Raw genomic sequence first — 22,693 nt, 5'->3', positions numbered from 1 at the left:
AACTATAATATGTTGGTAACCACAACTGCAAATCTGTTATCATGTCCATAATTACTGCCTGGTTCATGAGACAGATGGGAATTTACATTTGTGAATTTGCTGGAGACCCCACCCAGAGGTCTAAAACTTCCTTTTGAAAAGACTTGTGAAGTCCTGTCTAGGGTGACTGAATTGGCAGATAGATGTAATAGATGTAACATGTAGTAATGTAGAGTATTTGCATCAGTGATACATTCATTACAAGTGATTTCCATAATAAGACATTTTGCTAATGCTACTGACACTTGAGTAAGGAAAATATTTGTTACCCCTTGGGTCCTCAACTTTAACCGCAAATTAATCAGCAGCAGCAACACAAAGGAATAGGACAAAAACTCAGAAAGCTAAGATTAATTTTTCCTCTTAACATGACACAGATGTCCCAACTGCAACATTAAAATGGCCAGGTTTTTTTTTTTAATTACTCACATAACTGTGTATAATCCAATTTCACTTAATGCTTCAATTTTATGGCAAGTGCTACAAAAATAGGATAATAATATGACAATATAATTTAAGCTGAATGTGGTTGTGATTTGACATACAGTGTGAGGGACATTGTGGTTATTGCAAAATATTAAATAGTTATGAAAACGGGAAATGCTGTCATAAATGATAGCAAATGGAAATTATAACTATAGCTAGTGTGTGTGAGAGAAAAACAAAAACCATCATCATCAGTCATTGTCAACAACAGCAGGAACACATCAAAGAGCTTGCACTGTATTCTCCCTCCCTCGCCATCTCTCTTTTCAGTGTCTAATTTACTGTTGTTTTCTGTCTTTGTCTCTCTGTCTCTTTCTCTCTCCCTCACGCTTTTGTTTGCTAGTAAGGAGAAGATGGAGACAGAGGTAGCCAAACAGTTGAGCCTGAGCCAAACAATGAAGAAATACAGACTGGGTGTTTGCATTTAGTGTTTATCACTACAAAAGAATGTTGGGAAAGTCATAAGACCTCAAACAACACACATTTACAGGTGACAAGTTCAACTAAGGATTATGATGATTATGAATCATCCATCAAATTTGTACCTTTGGGGTTGACACCCTGTTCTTCCTGGCACACACGACATCAGTTGCTCAGGTTTCCTGTCACTCGCACCTGTCATGCGCAGAAAATAAGGTCGTACAAAAACTCGCAGTCATCATGCGACAGCAACTTAATGAAGGACGTGCAAAAGATTGCTATATAAGGAGCCAAAAAGCAACAGCAGAAATTTGTTGTCATGATTGCACAACCTCCTGTTGTAAACTCTGGTAAAGGCATTACTCGTCTGCCAAAGTCAATTATCATTACAAAGTTCTTACAAAATCTTTGTTCGTTTACGGCACATGTGTTTGACATTTATGTATTTTTTGGAGTTTAAAATATAACAACATGCCTTGAATGAGGTCGCATGGGATATAAATAAACTCATGAAGGTTTTGTGTAAAACCAATAGGAAATGAGTTATAAGATGCTGATAATATGATGATTTGAATTTAGTGCGGTGTGTCAAGTGTTATGTTAAGTATGCAAAAAAATTATGTTGAAAGGCACTGTTTTTCCCCTTTTTCGAAACTGAAACAAAAATCAAAACTGAAAGCATTAGTTAGACCTACTCTATCAAACTAATTTACACCACTCCTTGTGGAAATTTCTGCACTGGAATTTCTACTATGATAAAAGCAAACGGGTTTTCTCTAGTATTTAAAAGCTCATAAATCAAGCGTACAGTAAAGGCATTTGATTTTAATCATTTTGAAATCGGTCGGGTTTCTGAGGTGTGGACTATGTCTTTATTACATTATTCTCAGAAACAGACACAGCTGTACATAGGCTGGGGGTCAGTGGGAGGAAGGTGGAGATACACAAAAAGTTCTTACCTACACATTGTGTTATTTCTGATAGCATTTTCTGCGTATGTTTCCCCTTAGGGGCTCATTATCCACATCTGCCTCATGAACCCCATTAACATCAGCTGTTGCTTTGAGCCTTAGAGAATTAACTGTCTTTCAGTGCTCTGATATGAAATAATGTTGTTGGTTTTTTTTCCTGCGTTTTACTTTTTTGGCTTTAATATAGACACACATGGGCATAGTGTGGTCATGTAAAACATGCTGCATGCAGGTTTAGAGTGACTCATTGTGCTGGCCATCAGTCAAATAATGTGAGGAGGTGATATCCTCTGAGGGGTACAGGCAGACTTGATGGCTCTTCCATTATCGCCGGAAAGATTCTTGTGTATGCATTCCTAAGGCAAAGAGTGAAGTCATATTACGGCAATTTATAATAGCAACAATAAGTTAAAAAAAATGTCTAAACCAATATTGTTCATACGTCATAGATTGTTGTTCAAGTTCATTTTGTGACTCTAGATTTGTTTTTAGGTAATTGTAAAATTCCATTTCGCATTTATCCAAATAACCAAGTAAATTAAATGGCAAGCCCGGACTCAAATATTTGCCTTGTATAAACAAATACATTGAGTATATTGAGTTTGCAATTGGGCACACTTACATATTTAATCAGTTACTCGAAGCTTGTCTCTTTCCAAATCCCAAATTCATCATCCAGAGTACTTCAAGCTGACATGGAACTTCACTGTATCAGGGAGTGCCCTGAAAAGCAGCGTGTGGCAACATTCCTTTAATTTCACTTTCTATAATTAACCTGAAGGGACTGTTAACAAAACCTATATCTAACAATAAAGTTCAAATATAACACAGTGAATGTTTAAACCTTTTCTTTTGTGATTATTTAGATTCCTAATATCCCCCTATAGAAAGCAATCGGCTGAGATGAACTCTCTTATTGTACTCTTACTGGAACAGCGAGTACAATATTTGACTTACATAACTGATAACCATTGATTCATTGCCATTATATACACACACTGAAATAAAACAAACAAGATTTTATGAGAATTTTTTAAACTGTCGTTGTATTTGTACTGAGCTATGGCAGAGCCAGTGTTTGGCTCAGTGACACAGGATACAGTGGCTGCGCTTATTCTGTGAGCTCTAACTCTATTTTCTGTTACCAGTTTAATTTTTGATTGTTATTCTTGATCTCTTTGCTGTTCTGCGTTGATGTACTACATGAGCAGCAGCACAGCACACTGGATGGGGTGGGGGAAGAGGATGAGAGACTGTGTGTGTCAGTCAATGAGCCCCTCCCACCTCCTGTATAAAGGCACCCTGTCTGGTGTGTAGGAGCTATTAGCAGAGTGACACAGCTGCCTTACAGACCTAGTGGCAATTTCAAGAAACCTGTGGAGTACTCTTTGACAACTGAACCTATAAGAAGAGCTTCCTCATCCACCTGAATTATCAGAGAATTACAGGTATGTGCACTTTCTTTTAAAGAAGGTATTGCTCTGCTCTGCTTCCAGCTGATGGCTTTATCCTTGCTTTTTTGAGGTCAGTGCACAAGTGTGGAGGCAAGGACAGGTTATCTGTCTGGTTATATAAGCAGTTCAGCTCTTAATGTGTGTGTCACTGAGGGAATTGCCTTCTATGTACAAAGCATCTGACAAAGGCAGTACTTCACTTGTTTATTAGCTGCAGTTAATTGTGCCATGTACTGTTGTATTTAATTAGGGCACAGAGTTGAATAGCACTTTAGTTTTTGTTTGACTTTTGAGCTGAGCCTATTTTGGACCCCTCATTGGTATACTGTCCTTCACATTATTGGCCAGGGGCCCAAAGCGTGGTTGTAGGTTTACTTAGCTGAGCAAAAATCTGACCTTAGCTTAACATTTTAAATAAATGAATGATAAGTGCAAATAACTTGGCTTTTGGACTCTTGTGTAAGCAAGCATTGCTGTGGCACTTATAGAACCATATGAGGGAGTTTTGCATGCATAGAGGGACAGCTGGAAATTCATGCAGTTAAACATTATTTTACAGCATAAATAAATAACCAACACAATGATTTTTCTACTCTCTACAGGAGTCAAAATGAGATTTATCTTCCAGTCCTTCCTCTATTGCTGTCTGTTGGCAACAGTAGCACACTGTGTGGAACTTGAAGTGAATCCAGAGTTGAAAAAAAGGTGAGTTATCAGAGGATTAATTAATTCAATAATCAACATGCTCTCATCTGATATAAGCTGCAACAGTCATTCATGGATGAAATTGCATTTACCTGTCTGAATTATCTACAAAAGACTGAAGGACTTTTTATCTCCCCTTTCAGGCTAAGTATATGGCTAGGGAGCAGACTGAGACGGGATCTTGACAGTGTATCAGTGGAGAAGACAGAGGATTCGGAGCACTTTGTCAGACCAGAGGATATCAGGGATACATTGCTGCCACATTCCAGGTAAGACACTAAGTATGCAATCCTGAGAATCAACAAACTGTCACTTAACTGTATTTTGCTTGTTACAGAAAAGCAATGCAAAATTTAAGCAGATAATACTCAGCCATTAGCAGTACTGAATAGCATGGATTAATGTCCTCTTGTCTCTCTCTCTGTCCTCCAGCACTGACATCAATGTCAGAACCAAGAGGTCTAAAAACTCTAAAGGTTGTTCGCTGGGCACCTGCACAGTGCACGACTTGGCACACCGCCTGCACCAACTCAATAACAAGTTGAAGATCGGGAGTGCCCCTGTTGACAAGATCAGTCCGCAGGGATACGGCCGGAGGCGTCGCTCTCTTCCAGAGCACAGAGTCACACTGAGGCTGGAGCAGGGCAGGCTGAGGCCCGTGTGGAGCATAACTGCCTCACAAGTCCACAAGCTTGAGGCTCTCCTCAGACGGACATGAGCAGGACTTTGCAAGAGGAGTTGGGAACAAAAGCGAGGGAGTAGCTCAGAGTTAGCGTCCTCTCTGTGCTGTTCTAAAATTCTCCAAATGCCTCAGACTCCTGCCAAGTATTCTCCAGCACATTTTTTCCAGGCATGAGGACTGAGTCAGAGCAAGATTGGTTGCACTGAGTTTCTCTCAAGGCTGGGCATTGCAGTTCAGTGATGTAGAGTGTGCAAACAACTGCAGCTGGCTTACAGACACTGGATGGCACAGCATGCAGCAAACTACAGGTGCTGCTCTCTGCTTGGCAGGGGCAAAGGAAGAGTGCTAATACCTGGCAAAGTGGACACATCCTCTGGCATAAAGAGGGAACTCTCTTCTAGCATTCTGGGACGTTACACATTTCTTCCTCAAGGCCACGACTTTGATAAGCACTATCCTCTAAGGATTATAACACCATGGTCCAAGCTGTTAGTAATTGTCTGCACTTTTCCATTTGGACTTAAAGTCAAATGAATCATCAGGAAAAGACATCTTCATCGCCATGCCAAACAGGGGGATAGGCTATAGAGCTCTCAATTTATATCAAGTTCTGGACACTGTATAAGGGAAAATGCCTTAGATTCTGTGAGATATGTGTCAGTCCACAGTGGATTGAAATATACTTGAAATTGTTATTGTTTGTACAAAAACATGTGCAATTTATATATTTGTTTTTATTGCAGGTATATGTATATATGAATTCCTTTATTTAAATATTATATAGAGGTTACATTAAAGTACTTATGCAGATAGAACTATTTTTGTACAGGAAGAAATATATATGGGCATTGTAGCTATTTGTCATTATTCTTTTGCAAACTGGGGTAATAGGATTTGTGTTTTGTAGGTATATTATATATTTGTAAATGTGTTCTATTTTATTTGTGTCAAAGCAATAACATTGTTATTCAATAAACATTTTGCATACAAAATCTAGATGTTGTCCAGACCTCCTTTGCTCCAGACACTGGGAAATTAAAAATGGCATTCTATTGTAAGGAGTGCTCCTCTAGAGCAAGACACAGAGCACCTGGTCTCTGTTAAGTGATTACAGAGTCTCATTAGAGCCTCCCTCCTCTCACTACATTCCCCTACTTATGACACCCCCCTTCCTCTAAAAAAAAAAAGGGCAGACAGGGTGCCAGGCACATTCCTGCTTGGTTCAGCTCATATTTGTTGGCTCACCCCACACCACAGAGCAGCCCTAAAGCCATTAGAGGAGGCTGAGGCTTTAGCTCCATCTGTGTTCAATGGTAGATAGTTGGGACATAAGAAGGCCGATGCGGAGGGTTCCGACCTAACATTCCTCCGAGAGCATCACAAAAACTGCTCCAACAAAGCACTGATCAGGACCTTCACATCCAAGCAGACCCTTGAGACTGAACAACACTGAAAGGTTGGACTATGAGAACCAGCTTGCTTGTTCCCTCAGTATAGACTCAATAACATATGTAAATTTACAATAACAGATCACATCAGGAATTCGCATAATGTTTAGCTAAGCAGATTCTTAGAGTAAGTGACTGATTGCCAGTTCTTTGATTTCCCCTGTACTCATTACTTTCCTGTAAGCAATAATGTGATAGTTGCCCTGCTTTTATGAACAATTCTTAGTGAAATCATACAACAAGTGAAACACAAGCCTGTGACTGAATAAAATCATGCACAGATTTAGTGTTTTTCATTTGAGATGAGTGAATTGGCTGAAGCTTTTATTTTTAATTCACTAGAAAAGCTAATCACAGCTGTTTAGTAGGTTTTAGCAGAAATGTGAACAGGTTATACTGAAACAGAGTGAGGGTTATGACTGTAATTGTGTATTCTCTATTGCCATCTAGTGAAATTGGAAGGGTAAAGCTGCAAACTTTTGGTTTATGCTTCTTTCTGCGACGATTTATTCAAATACTTCAGACAGCTGTATTTAAGTGAAGTTTTTTTTTTTTAAATTAAGAAGCAGGAACAGGAACAAAACGGAGCAGAATAGATTTCTTGATTTATTGCTGTGTGCTTGGAACCCGTTCTCTTGCATGATTAATACAAGATATGGATTCTTTGAATCTTTCTTGAACTGTATTTTCATCTATTCCTGAGATATTCCTTATGACTAAATTAAATCAGCACAACACAAGACCTGTCACAGATCTGCTCTGCATCTGACCGAATGGCATGAAGTCATTAACAAATATTAAAAATAAAGTGAATGTGCCATCTAGTGGCTGATTAAATAACATTGATTTTTACATTTTGAAGGAAGTACAGTTTCTGCACAAAACCCTTAAAATGCTAAGCGTTTCTCAGGGTGTTTCTCCACAGAAAAAGCAGCCTAAGAATAGACTGAATGGTTCTAGATCTGGCCCAGTCAGAGTACTCTCTAACTATGTGAGGGTGTCTCTCCTTCAGTAAGCCAATCAGTTGGTGACGCCAGTGACATGATGATAGCATCAAGAAACTGATCATTGTAGGTCACCTGGTAAAAAATAATACCTACTTTCCAGGACTTACTGTATGCTAAGCTCCAAGAGTGTGTCCAAGACTGCTGTGTTCAAGGAGCCTTCGACAGAATTGTTCAGGACCTGCAGGATGTCTGCAAAAGTTCCTCCACCATTTTAATCTAATTGCCAAAATAAGTGAAAAAGGACTATCCAAGCAGCTGGAAAATCAGGAAGTCAGGTATTATTAGGATCACCCCTCACCTGTTGTGACACCGCTCATTGACACACTATTTAGTCATTCCTAAGGAGAGGAGAGAAGGCGACGGCAGATAGATAATCAGTCGGACAGTCATGCTGTCAGTCAGTATGATACAGGCCCAGGACTAAAAGTCAGACCTCTCCAGCCAACTCTGAAAGCATCCTGATAACCTGAGCTGAGAGGATTAGCCTCATAATCTGAAACACTGTCAGGCTAAATCAGGGACTGCAGCCCCCCTGTTGTTTATGGTCAGAGCTGTAAGTCTGGGTCCTCTTCTAAGGCTTTGTAAGGAGTTCACTGTTGCAAGACTGCTTATTTTGCTCTATAAATTTATCAGAGAAAGTTCACTGATCTGGTGGTGAGACTGTACACAGAGACTGATGCTACCATTCACACAGTCTGGAGTTTTAGTTTCTTTGCATTATTCATAACATGACCTACACTGACTATTTAAATGCAGACAAATGTACTGTAATTATTTCAAATGCAGCTGAGAGATAGAAGTGAGAGCAAGGTTTTTAAGATTTGAAAGAAATGAGTCTACCTAGTGGAAACTGTTATATTATTTGTACATGTATTTTTTTATCCAATCAAAAGGGCATCTTCACATTGCTGTTATTACTTGCCATTCAGCGGCTCCAACTTTGCAGCAAAATGTCCTGAAAATGAAGAAAAACATGCACAAGAGGACATGATTAGTCTCTGAAATAGAAGAGAGAAAACAGGGAAAACGATTGCTATTTTACATATTGACAACATTTTTAACATAATTCCAATTACATTCAATGATACTGCCAAACGATCATGATGGCTGACTTTGGAATTTGTTCAGCTGATGTCCTTGTACTAAGCTGTGGCAATGAAAGAGTTAAGGATGGGGCAATGTGCACTGCAGGGTGGTGGATGAGATATCATATACTTCAGCCACAACAAGAGCACAGCATGACTTAGATGTTTCTCTGAGGGCACTTGCACACAGTTTATTCACACTTCAGAGACAGCAGAGCCTGAGGAGGTGAGTGGACTTATTTGACATATTACTAGGACCAATGAATTGACAAGGGGAGTCAAGTCGAGTCCTGCCAATTTTATTTATACAGCCAATTATTACAGATCACAAATTTGCCTCAAGGGGCTTTGCAATCTGTACAGCATACAAGACTCTTTCAATCTTTAGACGAAGGGAGGAAGGACTCCAAAAAAACCCTTTTAAAGGGGGGAAGGGAAGAGGCAAGCATCACTTGAAGTATTTTCCATGTCATCAAATATCCATTCAAATAATTCTTGATTTATAGTTATATACTGTATAGATACGCTATCCTGTAAGTGAAACTTTGTCACTGGTGACTCCTTTACGTGTTTCCATATCTGAAACCATTTATCGCTTTAAAAAACAAAAAAACACAAAAAACCCCCCTGAAAATTGTGACTTACTGGAAATATATCTGACAAGTATTATAGAATATCTGTGAGGGAGGCTGCTTTGCATTCATGGATGAGTGCACTTCCTTGGCTTTTATCTTTACTCTTGTCCAGGCCCTGGCCACTGGGGAGGATGAGGAGAGGAGACACGCCTCTTTTAAAGCAGCAGTCAAGTCCTTGCTTGGGAAAGAGTGAGCTTGTTCACTTCCCCCCTCTCATCTTTATTTCTGCATCATGTATAGCAATGTGTAGCTGACGTCTCTCTCTCTGTCAGATATGACTTTGATATAAAGCCAACTTGTGGAGGATAAGCTAATAACAGCAGTGATGTGTCTGAGCAAAGCCAACAAGACAAGCTAAATAGAGCAGAGAGAGCATAAGAGAGACAGGATGAGTGGTGGAGTAATGGCCTCAAGAAAACTCCTATGGGATTTACACAGTGAGTGGGAAATAATGAATGATGATCATTATTCTCCCAAGTAATGGTGGAGATGATATAGGGTCAACTCCACATTTCCACATTTCCAGTACATTTATGAGGGCGCAAACACATACATTAGCATGATCCAGCACCATCAAGATACTCTCCACATTAGTGTCTGATAATGTTTTCTGAAGAGATACACCATAATATCATTTCTCAGCCATCTGATCTGATATTTCCTAAACCAGACACTTATGATCAATAACAGAAAAGCTCCTGTGATGCTGAATAAAATATATTATTTCTTGTGTAATTACTTTGGAGAGTCCAGTATAGACAGAAAGGCTTTTAGGGATCATTTATAAAATTGACTGATCACCCTGCAGTGGTGGGGTGGGAATCAGCAGGCAATCCGATGTTATTTCTTTTCATGTTACAAATATTGAGTCAGTATTGTCATTTCATTTAGAGCATCCTTTCCTAAAATGTGAAAAAGTGTAAATATTCTAAAGGAAAAAAAAACAATGAATCTGAAGAAGCAAATATGCAGCATGGGCAGTTATCTGTTGACTCTGTCATATTGTTGGAATACTTGAAGGGGTCTGACCACCTGTATATAACAAGCAGATATGATATGAACAGATATGAATCTAGTTGTTGAGCAGAACTGTCAGAACTCTGTAAAATGCTTTAGACTTGATAATACAAAATATATATTTTATGAATTCATAATAAACAGATTAATTAATTGAGGGGATATGCTGCACTAGAAAATTTGTAACAGCTTGTGATTTTGACCATCCAACTTCCACTCCGCATCCAGTTCCAGAACCACAGAACCAGAGGGGTATTCTTGATCCTGACATAAAGGACGAGAATAATCAGCTGGTCATAAATTGCTGGGCAGTGACAGCAAGTCTAGAGTAGACTTACAAATATTATGTATTATGCATCTCTGCATCATATACAAAAGTGGGAGATGGGGTCAGTTGTCTTCACTATCACACAAATCTGAAAGGTAATCCGAGAGTGTAAGGTAGCCTAAAGCCTTCTGTCTTTATTCATAAAGTTTTCATTTATTTGTCTTTAGAGCCATGCTACACCACAGTATGGGGACTAAACCAAGGTCAGAACCGAGATCTAAAAAAAACAAAACAAACAAAACAGTGCTAACAGAGCAAAGAACGATAAACAGTCAAACGCTTAGACTGCTCTCAGACCTGCCTGGAGGTATTGCAGAAAACAGAGCGATTCACAACTTACTGACTGAAAAGGACAACTGTGACGACTACCTATTCTTGGCCTGTAAGTGCAAGAGTGAGCAACAATGTTCATGTATTTGTTTCTGAATGTGTGTCTGGGAAACACATAAAGAAAGAGATAGTTAGATAGAGCTGTAAAGCACAGGCTGTGTCTAACCTGGGTGAGGCCCACTCTTAGCTGACAGCCAGTTTTGACATATTCTCAGGATTAGAAGCTCTGTCAACATGATGCCACTGGCTCCTTAAAATAGAGAGAGATGGTCAGTCAGGAAAACAAAACTGTAGATGTGTGCCACCGTGGACTCATAGACTGACTTTAGTCTGACCCAGATAGATGCACACAGAATCTCTCTGAATCCGTACAGTGCGTTCACTGCGTTCAGCTGGAGATGACAACACATCCAGACATAGTTATGAGCGACAATGAAGGTAAGCGAGGAACCAATGAGAAGCACATGCATGCAATACAAGATAGGAGGCAAAATGGCTTTGCAGTTAAGTTATCACGGGCTATTCTCTGCATCGCTGCACGTCTACGATCATTGAAATCACATTATCACGAAAAAGTCGAACATTATGTGTGGGGGAGATGGCCGTCCCCTTGGTGTTGAATCTCACTGACTCTATAACCTAATTTATGCATATATAAATTCATGAAAGAGTTTGCAAAAATGATTTTTTTAAGGAAATCATACAGTAATTTGATATGCAAATAAACAATTTAATAAACAAAAACATATTTAGAATTTAATTTAATTTATAAATTGTAGAAAATAATGCAGATAATTACAAATACAGTATCGAATAATATATAAACCAAGACAAGATTAGGCTTTTGTTGTTGTTGTTGTTTTATTTTTTTACCTGATCATGTATAATCACCTACTTCCTGTTCTTGACCAGCTTGTTATGGTAGCAGTGAAGACCGTAGAGAGTGAAGGACAGCATTAAATATGGGCCAGTATAGACTAGGAGACTGTGAGTTCAGACTTTAAGTCTTTTGCTGAATACTTCACTGTCAGCTAAAAAAACAAAAAGATTATATACATACCTACTGTAAGCTAAAACAACGGTCAAAGCTATTGAAATGAGCGTATTAGCGGTGTCACCTCAGCAGGATGAGTCAGTAACGCTTAAGTACAAGTTCATGCTACTACTCGAGGTCAGTTGTTGGCAACTGTAAAATTATGATTTTAGCTAAATGTCTCTATTGTACTTACATATAGCTGTTATGTTGGTTTAAAAATAACAAACATACATACCTAGTAACCTAATTTTCGAAGTTGCTGTTGTTTATTAGCATAACTTAGCCGTTACCGTTGACGCAGTGTCTAACGTTAGGCTATAGCTACGTTAGCGTTAGCCGCGGACTGATCGTGTGAATGTGTTGTTAGCTTAGGCAATGACAGAATGGTCCGGTTCATTTCTGCCCCCGCAAAATCATTAAAAAAAATTAAAGTTAGCTTTATTTAAAAATGATAGGTAATATTATTTTGGGGCATTTATGTTGTATGTTTATTTATTTATTTTTTGGGGGGAAGATTTTTGTGTTGGTGTTAGCCAACCTAACTCTTCCTGTCCTTTTAGCAGGTGTACTGTTTCAACTCAGATTTATTGTGTGTGTGTGTGTGTGTCTGTGCGTGTGTGTGCAGTGTTTAGAGTATGTGAAAAAAGAAGGTACTTATTTCACATAATATACTCCGGGGTGTATGAGAGGACAGTTAATAATTCATAAGGTCATCATCTCCAGATCAATGCAGCTTTGTGATCCCTTTTCACAGCGTGCATGTGGTGCCATAAAAGCTCCACAGCAGTGGTGATGCACACAGCTGTTGTCAGGATAGTGTTGTGCGTCAGGAATGATAAGCTTCCTGGAAGCACCCTGGTACAGCGGAAAATTGTCTTATGTGACACCATGCAATGTGGCCTGTCTCTGTTGTCACTTAAGCACTCCAGTAACCAGAACTGTATCACAAAGAGTATCAACAAGACACTGTCAGTTCACCAAAGTTATCTCAGTGCAGATATAGACAGTTCTCGCTTTGACGTAGCTGCTGTACTGTATGTGTCAGCGAGCTTGGTGAATGACCGAGGATTAGATACTGTAGTAAAAATAAACAGTACAGTTGATAAGGGCTAAACCATAACTGCCATTGTTTGTGTTAAGGAGGGAAAAGTGACTATAAAGTAACGTGCCAAGAATATCTCAGTAAGATTCCTTCAAGGGTGTCATGAATCTGGAGAATTTAATGAAACTATCTGACACGAGTTATTTTCAGATCATTGTTGCGGTACACTATTCAGAATGCTTTCAACTCAAGTATGATGATAATCCCAGGAATATTCCATGAGTCTAACTAGTGTTCCCATTACAGTATCCCACTACAGTCATTTGCTGATAATAATATACTTTATTGTTATGGCACCTTTTAAAATAATAGTGACTTGCTGCTTTACACAGAGGAAGAAAAAAAGGATAGCAAAGAATCAGAAAGTACAACAGCACTTTCTAAGTACTTTCAAATAAGGACAGCCAACATGAACACAGGACAACAAAAAGCAAGTTATTGACAATTTAAACTAGCTAGCAATTAAAGCAATTTAAGCAAGCTAATAATAAAGTGACTGTGAAATGAACTGGGAGCAGATGCAAGATGGAATAAATATTGGCATTATGTGACTACATTGTGTTAACCTGAAAGCATTGTGTGCTTTTTTATTTGTGGCACCACCAAAGTTGATTTTTATGATTTCACTGTGTCATCTGTTCTTTGAGCCATCATGAGCAATTCACACAGAGCTCTCCGAGTGGTGGCACTGTGCAGCTGCTAGTTCTTCAGTGTACTGCACCCAAACCCTCATGCAGGTAGATTTGCTTGTTTACAAAACAGCACAAACTCCTCAGGGCAACTAAGACCATGATTAGAAGGACAGGTTCTCTTACATGTCACTGTTACCAGTCATTTAACTGAAGCTTCTGCCATCTTGTAGATATGCCTCGTCAGTTCCCCAAGGTAACTCTCAGTGAGGCAGAGGAGGAAACACAGCTGCTAGCAGAGAAAGTATATGCATCAGCGCTAAAGGAAGAAGACCACAAGGATGCCTTATCCATGTTCACTGTGCCTGAGGACTGCCCAATCGGCCTCCAGCAAGCCAAGGAACATGAACTGCTTAAGGAGCTGGCAGAGCAGCAGTCAGAGGAGAGCACTAAGAGGTTGGTGCCACTATTGGTCTGACACCAAATCATAGACCATGCTTTCATCAATCAGAAAAATGTCACCCATGTTCTTAAATGAAAAAACCTTAATAAATAAGTGTATCATGACTTGGGGGAAAGTTATTTTTTCTTACATTAATTGTTTTGCTTATTTTTCAGGAAGAAAAGCCTGAAGATAATTCGTTCCCAGTCAATGTCCCTACAAATCCCAGTGAATACAGACTGGACACGGTCAGTTGTAGTTACACCATTCCTGTCCCCCAGCTCTACCTGCTCATCAATACCAGAAAACTGCCCTGATTACCAGAGAGTCACTATTAGTGGTGATTACTGTGCTGGAGTAAGTACTATAAACAGGAGGTTTAACAGATGTGAATCACAGTTAGAGATATTAATGCTGCATATTGTATTGCATATGGTAAGACGACACTTTACAGTTAATGTTTCATGTCCATTCCCCATTCAGATCACAGTGGAGGACTATGAACAGGCAGCCAAAAGTCTATTTAAGGCTCTGCTTATTCGTGAAAAATACTCAAAGCTAGCCTACCATAGATTTTGCAGAACCACAGCCCAGTTCCTCCGCAGTGCTGAGAACATGAGATGGACCGAAGAAGATGAGGTTCTGCCAGGTCTGAGATCTTTGCATATTATGGTTTTTGAAAGCCCACTCTCACTGAGATTTTATTTTGATTTATATAACGGTAACACAATAGTGTTGTCGCCCTCCAGATATGTGCCCGTATCCAGCAGACGGAAAAGATCCCTACAGCATGGAGAACATCCCTGAGAATCTGAATTATGAACTGGAGATGAAGGATGGGATAGTGCATGTGTATGACAATGCCGAGGCTCTGAGAGAAAGTCAGCCCCATGACCTTCCTTATCCAGACTTGGAGACCTTTGCCATAGACCTCAGTCATGTGCTGGCAATGATTGCAGATGGGCCCACGTAAGTTGCCAAAACAAAAAGATGCTACAGCTATGATGTTTGGATGAACAGCCCTGGTTGTAAAACTGGTGGTTGTAATTTATGCAGTATTTAATTACTGCTCTAATTTTCAGGAAGACTTACTGCCACAGACGACTAAATTTCTTGAGTTCAAAGTTTCACCTCCATGAGATGCTCAATGAGATGGCTGAGCTAAAGGAACTGAAAAGTGTGCCTCACAGAGATTTCTACAATGTTAGAAAGGTTAGATTTCTATTTATGGGTGTTTTAAGTGAGTGTGTAATATTGTATCCAAGAGAAAGAAACATACATATTTAAAAGCAGTTTGTCCTTAGACTGAACATAGACATTGTTTGTCTCTCTCAGGTGGACACACACATTCATGCAGCTGCCTGCATGTCTCAGAAACACCTCCTGACCTTCATTCAGAAAACATATGAGACTGATGCTGATCGTGTGGTGTTGGAAAAGGCTGGACAAAAGATGACTCTCCAGGAGGTTTTCCACAGCCTTAATAAGGACCCCTATGACCTTACAGTGGACTCTCTGGATGTACATGCTGTAAGAGAAGTAGAAGATGCCATTGTGTTTTAGCATTGCGTTTGTTTTAAATGTGTTGAAACGGGGGAGTAAAATTAATACATTCCTCAATTATTATTTTCTCATTTAAAGCAAAATGGATAGGAATCTCATGTATATCTAAAATCACTTCGCAACTTACAATTCCTTCACTCTCTGTGCTTCTATGTTGTGTCACTTAATGTCCCTGCCAGTGCAGGTAATTATCATTATCAGCACTGTTCTGTGTTTGCAATTATGGTTAGTAATTTCTAAACTTTACAGGGGAGACACACCTTCCACCGCTTTGATAAGTTCAATTCAAAGTATAACCCAGTGGGAGCCAGTGAACTTCGAGAAATCTTCCTGAAAACAGACAACCTTATTGGTGGAGACTATTTCGCTCGCATAATAAAGGTATCATATAATGTGATCTTACATTTAAGTCAGAACCAATGCAGAGACAGTTTAGCACACTCTCACTTCTCACTTTCAATAGGAAGTGGCCAATGACCTGGAGGAGAGTAAGTACCAGTATGCAGAGCCACGCCTCTCCATCTACGGACGCTCTCCAGAGGAGTGGGACAGTCTGTCTAAGTGGTTCATTCACCACAAAGTACACTCTCCAAACATGAGGTGGATGATTCAAGTCCCCAGAATTTAGTGAGTACTGCAGTTTAAGAGACATTCAAGCTTTGTTTTTAAAAACATTTCTTAAAACATCAAGTCTTGAAATTTTCTATGAATATGCATTTCAGTGACATTTTCAAGTCGAAGAAGCTGGTGCCAAATTTTGCCAAGATGCTGGAAAACATATTCCTTCCTCTGTTTGAAGCCACTGTTAATCCACAGAAGCACAAAGAACTTCACGTTTTCCTCAAATATGTAAGATGTCTTTTTTAGGGCTCATCATACCAAAACCTATGAGTTCACAAAAAAAGTGTTTAAGTATGGTTAAAGTAAGGTGTTATCTTGTTGAAATTAATTTAGTAATTTGAGGATAAGATAAATAATTAAATATTTCAAGGACTGAAATTATATTGATAATATTTGTGACATAATTCTAATCACAATTTACCTTCATAAAACCATCCCAGTCATACATGCCAACTTTTCTTTGTGTGTGCAGGTGTCTGGCTTTGACAGTGTTGACGATGAGTCCAAACACAGCAATCACATGTTCTCCTTCAGGAGCCCAAAGCCAGAACAGTGGACCGCGGATGACAATCCTCCCTACAGCTACTACATCTTCCACATGTATGCCAACATCATGGTCCTCAACAACCTCAGAAAGTAAGAGCTAATGCCTTGTTCCTTCTTCAAAATGACTTCTGTGTCTCAAGATGCATTACATCTGATATTTGTAAATACTCTAGAGTATGACTGATACAAGGACAAACAAAATAATAACACACCGGTTTCATAAGCTGCTTGTGTGATGATCAGCTGGTTTATTGTGTCCTTTTGTGTCCTCTACAGAGAGCGTGGACTGAGTACCTTTCAGTTCCGTCCCCATTGTGGAGAAGCTGGGTCAATCACTCATTTGGTCTCTGCCTTTCTCACAGCTGACAACATCTCACATGGACTCAACTTGAAGAAAGTACTTCAGATTTGTTGACTGGGTCTTTCTTCTTTCTTTTTTTTTTAACCTTAGGCCTCCTATTACTGAGATAAAAGTTTGAATTCAGATGATATTTGCAGGATTTATGAGGATTAGAATCTTTCCCGTGGCAGATAGGAGCTAACATGGGGGCTCCAGCTGTGTGAGCCCACTCCCAGCCAATGATCAGTGTTAATGACTGTCCTCTATGCTTTTTGTCTTTGTTCACAATGTATTGAAATAGCGACCACATTGTGAGAACACAAAGGCGTATTTGTTTCAAATGATGCTTATCTTTAGACCAAAAGGCAACATAATCAACACTCAGTGGACCGAACAGTCCTTTGGACTATTTCCAAGTCTTGATTTGAGACCAAGTTTTTTCAGCACGTGTATCTGCAGATTTCTCACTTTTCACACTGTGGTTCATCTCGGAACAGCTGAAAATAAGAGATCTGTAATTGAGACAGAGGAAATTGGAAGTTTTGGTTTTCTTGTGGATGTTCCAATAACAGAGACAAAGAAAGACTTGTGAAGAAAGAAAAATTGATGACTCACTCATACAATCTAAGAAACAGTATTATAGTCATTTTCCTCAATTCGTTAGTTTAGACTCATTTTCTTCTCGTAGTAATTTACTAACTTCAGTTGCAATGATTCATCTCTGTCAGTGTGGATAGTGTGGACATGGGCCTAGAAATTCTAATGTTAGATTGGGTTGGGTACCTGGAACAAAATGATTTAAATTTAACTTTGTGCTGGCAGTAGAAGCTGCAGTATAAACAAAACTCAGTACTGCAATACTGAAAGAAACAACTGGCATGTATATATAAATAGCATGTAAGCAGTTGTAAAGGGCTTCACATAAGCAGACATGATTCATGTGCATATCAAATCGAGCTTCTTTCTTACCTCTTTGTACTGTGCGTGTGCCACAGCAGTATTTATTATTTTAAATGTCATGTTCCCTCAGAGCCCAGTACTGCAGTACCTTTACTACCTGGCCCAGGTGCCAATTGCCATGTCCCCACTCAGCAACAACAGCCTGTTCCTGGAGTACTCCAAAAATCCTCTCAGAGAGTTCCTGCACAAAGGCCTCTGTGTGTCCCTGTCCACAGACGATCCCATGCAGTTCCACTACACTAAGGTAAACAGAAACAAATATACAGGGAATATAGTGTTTCTAGGCTGCATTTTCAGTGTTTCATAATCTTAGTTTAAGTGCTTGTACCAAAAAACATACTACCGCAGTGTGCTTTAGATCGATTTAGTCCTGCCGTGTAAATATTTCTTATCCATTGTTTCTGATTCTAGGAACCATTGATGGAAGAGTACGCTATCGCCGCTCAGCTGTGGAAGCTCAGCACCTGTGATGTATGTGAGATAGCCAGGAACAGTGTGCTGCAAAGTGGACTGTCTAACCAGGTATGGTGATACTTTCATTGCTCCTTTTTACAGTTTTCTCAGGCATGGCCAAATGCCCATTATGTTTACTTAACATTTTTCAGGATAAGAAGCACTTCTTAGGAGTGAACTATCTTAAAGATGGACCCGAAGGGAACGATATCCGTCGGACCAACGTCGCCCAGATCCGCATGGCCTACAGACACGAGACACTGTGCAACGAGCTTAGCTTCATAGTCGATGCAGTGAAGTCTGACGCTATAAATGAATAAAAGAGAACTTGCGTTAGACCAAATCCAAGCATGCTGAATTCAGTAATAGCCATTTACCTTTACTCTGAAGAGTGCCAATGAGCAACTTCGATGGTGCACTGAAAAATGCAATATCTTGTCAATTAAAAGCAAAGAAATGCTTATTTGGTTGCAAAATGATAACAAAAGAATTTGATAAATTAAAGACGCATGCCTTGGCTGTCTGGATGACAGATGCACTTCTCAAAGGTTTAGACTAAAGCTGTGGAGGGCCAGACGTGTATGAGGTAGATTCAGACACTTGTCACTAAACAAACTCACTATGTATAAACAGTTGTGTCATACACTCCATTTTGTGACGGGGGTGTGTCAGAAACTTGCTGTTTTTGAGTTACTGTATACACTGTTCTTGGGACATAAGAACACTTATGGTTGAGAGAACTTTTCATGATGTTAGTTCAGACCACTCAGATAAGAGATGAATGACGTCTGGGGCATTTTCTCAGGCTCTTCCTTAAATAGCTTGTTTTTTGAGAGGTTTCAGTGAGTTTTTGGGAAAATATCCGTTTATTGAAAGATTTAGGAAATACCCAAGTTCATACTGACATATGATTTTTAAGTGCTTGAAATTGTTGCATTTACCTGTACATTAATTCATTTAAGCAGCAAACAGTATGTTAAAAGAATAAAAAGTCTTCAGTCTTCAACGATTGTATTGTAAACATTGCCATCTAGTGGCTAAACTTCAGCATTTAATAGCATCACATGACTGAAAATACAAACAGCACAACATATACAAAAACAAATGCACTTTTACGGCCATTGTATTGCTTTCATACCAAACAAAGCACACAACAAGGTACATATCTCCATCCTGAAAAAGAACATTTCTCAGTAGTAGTTCATAGAGGGCTGCTTTAATAAGTGCTTAACTTGCACTGTCATCCACTTCTATTCTCTCGTCTTCCTGAGCAGCTGTCTCGGCTTCCTTTATATTCTTCACACATGTCCACTCTTCTGCCTGGATGTATTCTTGCTGCTGTTTTGTGTCAGAACTCAGAACGCAACTCCTTCGCCTTTTCACAGAGAGAAAGAGAGAAACTAGTCACATTATGCTCCAACACAGGCAACAGTAACAGCTTACTATGGAGCACCTGAAATTTTACATGAAAGAAAGAAACTTTGTTTTAACAGTTTTCCTACAGTTTTAGACCCCAGTATTAGTATTTTCATATAGAAAACTACTCACATTTTTATGTATGCAAGGATGATTATTGCAATGAGGAGAATGGCGCAGGCTGAGGTGATGAGTATAGCAATTGCTGGAATAAAAAAAATGTAGTTATTAGTCAAACAAAAATCACACCCAAACACATATTCTAAAGTTTCCTGTATTTTGTAGTTGTCTATACTCATACTGTATTTTCTGTACATTTTTACAAAATGTTCCCCCAAAACATTAACTCAGTTATGACCAAAATTCTCATACCTCCAGAAGAGCCTTGTATGCTGCCAACAAACCTGGCTGGTTCTGCCTCACTGTCCATGGTTTTAGGCGTTAGGGATGAAGAAGGAAGAGGGGAGGGGTAAGAGGTAGACTGCAGGTTCTGGGTGGAGCTCACGTCCTCAGAGGGAGACTGAATTTGTCCAGAGAAATCCTTGCTGTTCAAAGGGCCATCAGTTCTTGCATCCATCAACTGTGCATCTGTGGATGCACATTAAAGCCATGAGAGATGAGATGGTATTTAAGGTTCGTGACATCTGATAAATGTATGTTTGTATTATTCACTTAAAAAATAGTTCTAGCTTTTACTACTGAATGAAATATTGTATTTACTTCCCATTTGCAACTATGTGCTGATCATCTTTAAAAGCCTTAGTGACATAGTGTTGGAAAATATTAACAAGGCATTTAGGGGTGGATTTCTGACAGTAATGGTACATTTTTTGTTTATGTGTGTATTAAACAATCCAATAAAATGAAGAGAAAAAAGTTAAGGTTTTAAACAAATATTTCATGTTCTCCACACTTTTATTTTCTCTTAAATTTTGAAGCAAATTAGTTTTGTAGTGTCTAAAAATCTAAGTCTAAAATCTAAAAATGCAGCTGAATTCCAATGTAAATGCAATAAAATGTTAAGACAGTCCCAGGAGTATTCATTCACATTATTCTGAGATAACACCTTCTGGTGTATATCAACTTTCAATCAGACTGTTCTGATAAAAGAAGAAGCAGAAAGGCAGACAAAAATGTCATACCTGATTCATTAAAGCAAAACACATCAAACTTTTGTGTAACAGGCGCTCGCCATGCCACCAAGCCCCTCCGTTTTTGGCCACAGTTTGAAAGGGGTTTGTTGCGGGGAATGACTGCAAAATGTTCATCAATCCAGCCAAATCTGAACAAAACAAAACATGACAGAACTTGAAGTATTTCTTATTAAACTCCACCCAGCTGAGTGAAGCATTTCGCATTTTTTGCATGTTCTGATCTTACCTGCACGTTTCCAGTCCTCTTTTGAGAGCTTCTTTTAGTTGTGCATATGAGGCAATGTTCACTCCAAGGGACGAGCAGAGTTCCCGAGCTTCAGAGGCGTTGAAGGCATACTGAGGCTGTTTGAGGTCATTTAAGTAGCTAACCTGGAACACTCCAGCAATACTTTGGTTTACTGCTGGGAAAACTGGACACACCGCATCAAACAATTTCAGATTTAGGTTTGTTATAACGGCAGAAGCTGTAAAAATGATGAAACAGTTTCAAATGAAACAACAAATTCCACTTTCAGGGTGCAGAGTTGCCTTCATTTATCAACAGAGACCAAAAATACATTTGAACAAAAATCAAAATAGCTGAAATTACTTACCCCTGATGTGATTTGTGTCAACATTTTGTTCACAGATGACACAAGTAATTGACAGCGCCAATGTGATGCAAAGCCAGATCATATTCATGACTGGTGAGAACAGAGACAGATGAATGCCGGGGATGACAGAGTGTTGCACGCTTTATGCTTCTGTGAGCCAAATGGCGGGGTTAAATAGAGGTGATTCTGTTCACTGGGGTGTGTTGACTCTGTCATTGCCAGAAAGTAAAGGAAAAGGAAGAGGGAAGTGCTGCTCACAGGTCAGATCAGAAGTACTCATATGTTCTGGGAGCAAGGCCCATGACAAAAAGAGATAAAATGAATATGTCAGCAGGAGACTACAGAAACTCTGTGGAAGACAAAACGCTCTACATTCATGTTCCAGGAATTAAATGATGATTCAAACAGGGCTGTCCTTTGACTTGAACAAGTGCTTTTCATTTAAATAAGTGCTTTTCGGATAAGTGAAAACACTTGTAACACTAAAAATTAAATATCACGTTCATAGTGATGTTATACATGTGATAGTGTCCTCATTGAGTGATTTGCACTCTGTCCAAATGATTTCCTCCCATGGGGCATTACTCAATAATGGACATGCGTATGATCTCTAGAATCCTCTGATGAGAATTGGCACATGATAACATCCCACTTCCACAGAAACATTCCCCGCACATGCCCTGATGGCAGGAAATGACGGAAAGAGTGCTGACGAACATGCAGCAGTGTTTTTGTCAGATGTGAGGTGTCAATGAGATGTGTGGGTGCATTAAGTGACAATGTGGAGCTGTGGAAAAGGACAGGTATTTCAGTTCTCTTAAGGTACCCTTTGGTTGTGGTTTTGATAAACAAAGGCAATGTAACATGTTAATAACAGGTGGATTACCACTGGGCAGGGCCAGGCTACCAGTCTTTGTGCTAAGCTAAGCTAACTGACTGCAGGGTGTAGCTTCATAGTTAGGATAGAGACACTGAAATTATTTGAAATTTGAAATTATTGCCGTAAAGCAGCTATTATGACATCTTTATAATACCAGTCTACCAAATGACAACATGAGAACAGTGTGACTACTTGAATGGGGTTGTTTGATGAGCCCCCGCTCAACTCTACAAGGCTTCAGAGTAACTTTTAACTCCAACAAAATAATAGCAAAATAACTGGCCGTTGCAGGGTTAAGTTATGTTAGAAGAGGGATTATAAAACAATCTGCTTTGGTGGCATCATATATTT

The 22,693-nt window shown here is 39.3% G+C and overlaps 4 protein-coding genes across 11 annotated transcripts in view; 2 read left to right on the top strand and 2 right to left on the bottom strand.

Annotated features, from left to right (window-relative positions):
* The window catches only part of sbf2 (SET binding factor 2), a 96,692-nt gene extending 84,669 nt beyond the window's left edge, over positions 1-12,023 (bottom strand). Inside the window, exons 1-3 of one of the 3 annotated variants that reach the window (XM_046387698.1) lie at positions 11,879-12,023; positions 10,774-10,857; positions 8,135-8,167 (exon numbers count right to left, since the gene is read on the bottom strand). In XM_046387698.1, coding sequence (XP_046243654.1) covers positions 8,135-8,167; positions 10,774-10,843 — 103 coding nt within the window. In that variant the 5' untranslated portion in view covers positions 10,844-10,857; positions 11,879-12,023. Of the gene's footprint in view, positions 1-8,134; positions 8,168-10,773; positions 10,858-11,502; positions 11,639-11,878 lie in introns of those variants that run through there. The other 2 variants (XM_046387725.1, XM_046387708.1) reach the window with 2 other exon arrangements.
* adma (adrenomedullin a) lies at positions 3,234-5,753 on the top strand. The gene is made up of 4 exons (XM_046387905.1): positions 3,234-3,364; positions 3,973-4,075; positions 4,219-4,344; positions 4,508-5,753. Exons 2-4 carry the CDS (start codon positions 3,981-3,983, stop codon positions 4,791-4,793), a joined length of 507 nt encoding a protein of 168 aa, XP_046243861.1. The 5' UTR covers positions 3,234-3,364; positions 3,973-3,980; the 3' UTR covers positions 4,794-5,753.
* ampd3a (adenosine monophosphate deaminase 3a) lies at positions 9,064-18,642 on the top strand. Of its 6 annotated transcripts, XM_046387818.1 has the most exons (16): positions 11,647-11,778; positions 13,393-13,482; positions 13,608-13,830; positions 13,993-14,173; positions 14,300-14,465; positions 14,566-14,785; positions 14,899-15,028; positions 15,152-15,346; positions 15,629-15,760; positions 15,843-16,006; positions 16,102-16,228; positions 16,473-16,636; positions 16,823-16,943; positions 17,917-18,090; positions 18,258-18,368; positions 18,452-18,642. In XM_046387818.1, exons 3-16 carry the CDS (start codon positions 13,610-13,612, stop codon positions 18,617-18,619), a joined length of 2,274 nt encoding a protein of 757 aa, XP_046243774.1. In that variant the 5' UTR covers positions 11,647-11,778; positions 13,393-13,482; positions 13,608-13,609; the 3' UTR covers positions 18,620-18,642. The 6 variants fall into 6 exon arrangements, 5 of the variants coding, with proteins under 5 accessions (XP_046243787.1, XP_046243764.1, XP_046243747.1 ...); XM_046387831.1 differs by lacking the exons at positions 11,647-11,778; positions 13,393-13,482 and adding an exon at positions 9,064-9,121; XM_046387808.1 differs by lacking the exons at positions 11,647-11,778; positions 13,393-13,482 and adding an exon at positions 10,541-10,659.
* Positions 18,643-19,308: 666 nt separating this feature from the next.
* lyve1a (lymphatic vessel endothelial hyaluronic receptor 1a) lies at positions 19,309-22,582 on the bottom strand. Its single transcript, XM_046387892.1, has 6 exons — positions 21,463-22,582; positions 21,096-21,279; positions 20,858-20,997; positions 20,088-20,303; positions 19,848-19,920; positions 19,309-19,674 (listed from the first exon to the last, which is right to left on the bottom strand). Exons 1-6 carry the CDS (start codon positions 21,548-21,550, stop codon positions 19,527-19,529), a joined length of 849 nt encoding a protein of 282 aa, XP_046243848.1. The 5' UTR covers positions 21,551-22,582; the 3' UTR covers positions 19,309-19,526.
* Between the last annotated feature and the right edge of the window lie 111 nt (positions 22,583-22,693).

Source organism: Scatophagus argus, chromosome 1 (assembly GCF_020382885.2).
Source record: "Scatophagus argus isolate fScaArg1 chromosome 1, fScaArg1.pri, whole genome shotgun sequence".
In the NCBI taxonomy this organism is placed as follows: Eukaryota; Metazoa; Chordata; class Actinopteri; family Scatophagidae; genus Scatophagus; species Scatophagus argus.
Note: the sequence above shows the minus strand (reverse complement) of the source record. Positions and strands in the feature narration are given on the sequence as shown.